The following is a 6,084-nucleotide window of genomic DNA, read 5'->3' as shown; positions in this document are numbered from 1 at the left end:
CAGAGCACTGCAGACGGTAGCTCCTCTGCCGAAACACTGGAGGAGCAAAAGAACAAGCCGGGCCTTGGTCCACGATGCCCGGCCGCCAGGGGCCGGGCTCCCAGAGAGCCGCTCGTCCTCAGCACTCGCATCTGTCACCCCTTGTCACACGCGAGTCCTCCCCATCACCTTGAGAAGCTGCTGGAGTGACACGTCACTGATGGTACTGGTCGAGACGTCTGAGGACGGGCCAGGAGCACGGAGCCCTGACCGCACCTGGGGAGCGATGCTGACCCGGGGGGCGGGGGGCTCACGCCCTGAGCGCTCGTCCGCCCGCCTTGCAGCGAGCTGGAGGTCGGTGCTGCTGGGGGCCACGCCGGTCCTCCCTGCTTCCTCGGCCGCTGCCGCCGTCCCTCAGCCCTCGTCACTTTACGACTTGTCCATCTCTGTTAGCAAGTGGACAACTCTGCTTCACGTGCCTCTGTATTATTCTTCTGTGCTTGAACCAAGTAAGTGTGCAGGACATGTCGGCAAGAGAAACGTGATAAATAATGGGTTGAGATACAGTGTTACTTCACTTTTAAGGCCTCTGTCTTCTAGTCGCTGCGTGGGCTAGGGTGCTGACCCTCTCCCTCGCCTGCGTTTCTGGTTTGGAGCAGAATGAAGCCAGTGCACTGGCTGCGCCGTGAAGATGGGGCGATTGCAGTGCGGGCGGAGCGTTGGTCCGAACCGCAGCGATCCGGTTCGGCCGCGTGGAGAGAACACCCCGTTGCGGGAGGCGGGCTGGGATGCAAGCGGGCGGAGCCGACGCATCGATCAGGAGAAGGAAGTTACGGACACTGAGCGCGACCTCACAGGCGGCCAGTCTTGGACATGGGGCTCTCGTCAGCATGATACAGTGTCAGGCGAGGTCACCTTGGTGGTGACGCTCAGCTCTACGAGTGTTCGCCTTCTGTCTCCCGTGGCAGTGACATTGTGTCCTAACCCTGCAGTTCATCTCGGTGTGACTCTAACTCCTATCCTCCCAGTGAACTCAGAGCGATCAGCTAGTGTGTCACCAGGTCGTTGGGGCTGAATCAGCTTGTTCATGGCTGTGTAGACACAAGTTTTTTGCTCGCAGTACCCGACACCACCCCGGTCTCAAAGCAGAGTCTCCGAGCTGGGTCTGGCTCTCTCGTCCAAAGAACCGAGTGAGGAGGGAGGGTGTCGTGATTCGGGGGGAGCCAGGATGCTGGCGCCCACCACCGGGGCTTCCCGACAGACAGACAGCTCCAGTGGCATCCAGGAGGGCAACAAGGAATCCCTCGTGACTGGTTTGCGTATTAACTCATCGTTTTGTGTGAATTAATCCATTTAAATGTTAAAAGAAAATACGTTTTCCCCATTTTATTGGAGAATAATTAACATCCATCGCTGTACAAGGCATGCAGCTTGATGGCCTGATGTACACGTACTGTGACATGGTCACCACGGCAAGTTCAGCTGACATCCGTCATCTCGTGTGGATAGACTGTGACGAGGACGCTTAGGGTTTGCTCTTTCAAGTGTTCTGCGTGCCCCACGGCAGTGCTAAGTGCAGTCACCACGCCGGACGTGACATCCCTGGGACCTTCCTGTCTTATGACTAGGAGTCTGTACCTTTTAACCCCCTTCCTTCCCCTCCCTCCCCCACCCCCACCTCCGATAACCCCAAGTCTGACCTCTCGGAAAATGCTTCCCGACGGCGTTTTCCAGTGACCAGAGACCAGGAGATGAGAGACTTGCAGACCGCCCCCTCCCCCGCGCCCAGCATTCTGTCCCATGTTGTTCGGCCACGGAGTCCTGTTGGATGTTCGCATGCTTTGGCCAGATTAGAAGAGTGATGAACTCATGCTCACTGCCATGCCTCTCTCCTCCCAGACGAGCGAAGGAGATCGTGCTGAAGTTTGAGGGTCGGCTGACCAGGACGCGGGGCTACCAGGCAGCTGGTGCAGAGGTGAGGGCGTGCGCGGGCGCGGCCCCCCGGGCTGGGGTCTCAGGGAGTCGCACCTGTCACTGCAGCTGCCACGTCAGGTGTGCCCATCAGTCATGCACAGCCGGATGGCGGCATGGTGAGCTGCCGGGTCTGCGTGTCCCAAAACGTGGCCTTTAGTCCCCAGTACCGTCACTTACCATTCGTGTGACCCTGGCTAAGCCTGACTTCTCAGAAATGGATGTCTCCCCGAGGGCATGATCTAGCATCTGGCCTGGCTTAATCCCGTCCGTGCAGATTGGATTCACGGTGTCTCTTACAGTGACAAAGCGACAGGCCTTTTCCAGCCCCATTTAACACAGCGCTGAGGTGTGTGTTTCCTGCTTCTCCCGTTCAGCTACTTAAAGCTAAACTTTAGTATATGTTGAAATTACCTATCTGTAAAGACAGTGCAACAATTTTCATAACTGTTTAGAAGACAAAGAAGTCACATCCCCTTTTTGAGCTGCCTCTTCCGAGTACAGTGTATTGTTAAGAATCTGACGGCTCAGTCACTGAGTGTATACTCTTCACGTTGGAGTAATTATGCAAACAGTTCGCCTTCCTTCCTTTACTGACACCGTACCTTCAGGATTGTTCCATGTTGCTGAGCAGTGTCCGGTGCGGAGTCTCCTCGGCAGAGTGAGCGTTTAGGCCGTCCAGCCCAGGGCCCCTCAGTCGAGCCCCCGAGGTGGTGGCGGGGTCTCTGCGTCTCCGCCTGCAAAACCCGCACTGCTTTACTCCGTGCCGTGCGTGGAGATCCCCACGCAAGTCGGGGTTCAGGAGCAGCTGAGCACCACTGAGGGGATTCTGCCTCCGGTAGGATGGGGGATGGCAGCCCCCAGGCAGGAAAGAGCTCCTTCCCGGGGCACAGAGCAGAGGGCCTGGGCCGGGGCCGCATCGCAGGCCTCTGACCTCCCTCTGCCCAGTGCCTGTTGCATTTGGGACCAGCGGTAGCCTGAGTCACCAGTGCTGTCCAGCCCCGGGCCCTCCCCGGAGAGTGCTGGAGCCCCCGGCCCCGGACACCCAGGCAGGGCAGATCAGGAAGCGCTGATCCTCCCCACTGCGCCAGGAGCGAGCACGGGGCAGGCAGTGCCTGGGAGGACGCCATGGACCACATAGGAGGCCGGAGGGATGGCCGGGCGTTCATGGGCGAAACGCCCGTGTCTGCGTGTGGGGGGCTCTGGGCCGTCGTGAGCTGGGAAGAGCAACAGCTCCAGCTTCTGCTGCAACCTGGATTCTCACAAGCGGCCGTTTGGCCCCGCAGACCCGTCCAGGATGGCACAACCCCACGTGTCCGCGTCAGGACCCTGTGCTGTCTCACAGTTGAGGACACTGTGGTTATATATGTGACTTCTTAGCAGAACTTCAGGTGGTCTGTGTCAGAACGGACAGCTGCGAGTCTCAGGGTCAGCCTTGGGCCAGTCTGCCCTGCTCTTCTTTGAGGGAAAAAACAGGTGTTTGACCGTGTGGCAGTTGTGTGTCACACACACACGTTTCCAGAGCTCAGAGAGGCAGCTTCTGGCAGGGGAGAGGCTGGGACGGGCTCCGGCTGCAGGGTGGGGGGCACCCAGTGGGCATGCCCATTTTCTGGGTACGCTCCAGACTTTGGTCCTTAAATGGGGGTGGGAACTGTAGTCACAGGGGTGCTGTGAGCCCTGCGTGTTCTGGGCCCGACTCCCAGAGCCGGGTCAAGTGGGAGCATTTGGACACCATTCCTCCAACCGCTAGGCCCCAGGCAGGGATGGTGGGGACAAGGCAGGCCGGGGTCCTTGGCGCAGATACCACAGCTCTGGCCCGGAGCAGATGGGCTCACCTGGGCAGGAGCGCAGAACGGACTCGGTGGGAAGCTCTCTGATCCCCCTCCTCCTTCCAGCTCTGGCGGAGGTTTGCTCGCCTGGCCCATAACTTCGTGGTCATCTTCATTCCCTGGGAAATGAGGATAAAGAAAATCGAGAGTAAGTTGGGGCTTGGGGAAGCGGGGCGGGGTGCAGCCATGCCCACCGCCGGCGGGGCTGAGGAGAGCCTGGCGCGTCCTGGCCCTCACACTGGGCAGCCAGGGGCACGGGCACAGGGGCGCCGACCTGCACTGGACATGGGACGGGGGGTGTGGGGGGATGCGCGTCTGTCCCCACCTTCCCCAGGACGGGAACAGGCCCACATTCCGCTGCGGCTCATCAGCACAAACCAGGGAGGACCGAATGGAAAACGGGTGAATAACACTAACGTGGGCAACTGCAGAACAGACACAGGAGTCTGCATTTCCCAGCTGCTTCCTCACCCCTGCCCTAGAGGGTCCCGCACTGCAGATGCCAGGCCCGCGCCCCTGGTCCCTGGAGGCGGTGACTGACTGCGGCTGCCCAGCCCAGCCCTCTGTCTGCACTGGACCGACTGCCTCTGCGGGGCAGCACCTGCTCCAGAGCTCCCCGTGGGCTCAGGCTAAGCTGGGCTCCAGCCCAGACCAGCTCCCCGCTCCGCCACCCCCACGCCTCCCCGCCCCCTCCCTCCCCAGCCCCGTAGCCGGCCCTTTCTCAGGCTCTGCTGGGAGCCCTGACCTTGCAAGCTGCTGGTCACCATGTGACGGCCCCCACCTAGCGAAAGGCGGGCAACTCTCCCCATGTCACGTCGTGGGGGGCCACCTGCACGAAGCATGGAAAAGTCACATGATGGAGCAATGAAATTCGTTTTATAGAAGAACGTTTTTGCATGAAAAAAAAATGCTTGTGATATAGCGAAAACTCACGAGGCATGCTGTAGTGAGATGCCAGTTCTATATGAAAATTTATACCTGTGCCACAGTAACGTAGGGTTACGCTAAATGTTTACTAGAAACTAGTTCTAGTGATGTTCATTTAGTGATCTTGGACTAGGTTTTTGTCGTTATTTTCTTCCTACTTATCAAAACAAACTAAATTTGAAAAATCGAGAGGTTATTTTTCTTTTAAGTGTAGGACAAATTCATCTGCTCCAGTAAGTCATCGAAATGTCACTCCTGTCCTTGTGTAACTTCTCTGCTGTCTTGTTTTCTCTGTGTTAATTTGTTTTTAAATACACTTTTTATTTTAGAATGAATTTGCACATAGAGAAAAGCCGCAAGGACAGATCCCATAACCCCTTCCCCCAGTTTCCCCTAAGGTCAACACCTAGCAGATCATCTAGAGATGAAGGCCAAAGAATCCTTAGAGAAATTCTTGGAATTTTCAAAATTATGCAAAATAAAAGAAAGAAGTTCTCAAAACTTCTGAATGTACATAAAATGTTATAAATTCAGTGAAAGCATTGGAGATGAACATGACATTGGGGAAATTTTTTAATTAGGGGCTTTTTCTGCACGAGACACTGGTAGGCAGTGACGAGCGGGTCGAGCCCTGTGATGGCCATCTTTAGGGGGACATCCCACCGGCTGCACGCGGGGCGTCGCGCTCTGGGGAGCCTCTTGCACCGCGAGGGTTTCAGCCGAACTCTCTTTCTCGTTCCCTAGGTCATTTTGGGTCTGGGGTCGCGTCCTATTTCATCTTCCTGAGATGGCTGTTTGGAATTAATATTGTGCTGACGATGATGACGGGTGCTTTTATTGTCATTCCAGAGGTAAGTGCCATCCGCTAAAAGGACGGGGCGTTAGGGAAGCACCACAGAACGTCCACCCTCGCATTCCTTGCGAGGGGGCGGACGTGTGTGTTCAGACCGGGCAGCAGCAGACTCGTTCTGACAAGGACCAGGCCCTGAACGTTAGGCGTCGCGGGTCCTGCGGTTTGTCGGGGCTCAAATCCGCCACGTGAGGGGAGCAGCCACCAACAGTACGCACACCAATGCACGTGGCTGGGTCTCGGTGCGATCTTAGTGACAGATGCCGAAACCTGAGTGTCGCGTGATTCTTATGCGACACAGAATATTATTCTTTTGAATATTTTTCCCGAACATTTAAAAATGCAAAAGCCATTCTCAGTGTTGAGCCATAGAAAGAGAGGCCACAGGCTGGATCTGGCCCGTGGGCCAGTTTGTCGACACTGGGTTAAAATAACACCCATTTCTCAGCTAAACGTCACCCTCACAAAGCGAACGGGGCCATTCCCAAGCTGTTAGCAAGGCCCAGCAACGTCAGTGAGCCAGCCGCA

At 56.8% G+C, this 6,084-nt stretch overlaps 1 protein-coding gene across 1 annotated transcript in view; it reads left to right on the top strand.

Moving 5' to 3' along the window:
* Positions 1 to 6,084, top strand: part of LOC105302850 (transmembrane channel-like protein 3) — a gene marked incomplete at its 3' end in the record, with an annotated part of 16,321 nt that overhangs the window by 7,364 nt on the left and 2,873 nt on the right. The window contains exons 3-5 of the mRNA XM_023520942.1: positions 1,879 to 1,954; positions 3,846 to 3,927; positions 5,451 to 5,557. Coding sequence (XP_023376710.1) covers positions 1,879 to 1,954; positions 3,846 to 3,927; positions 5,451 to 5,557 — 265 coding nt within the window. The remainder of the gene's footprint in view (positions 1 to 1,878; positions 1,955 to 3,845; positions 3,928 to 5,450; positions 5,558 to 6,084) is intronic.

This window comes from Pteropus vampyrus, unplaced genomic scaffold, assembly GCF_000151845.1.
Source record: "Pteropus vampyrus isolate Shadow unplaced genomic scaffold, Pvam_2.0 Scaffold286, whole genome shotgun sequence".
In the NCBI taxonomy this organism is placed as follows: domain Eukaryota; kingdom Metazoa; phylum Chordata; class Mammalia; order Chiroptera; family Pteropodidae; genus Pteropus; species Pteropus vampyrus.
The sequence above is the reverse complement of the archived record's forward strand: the minus strand, read 5'-3'. Positions and strand labels throughout refer to the sequence as shown.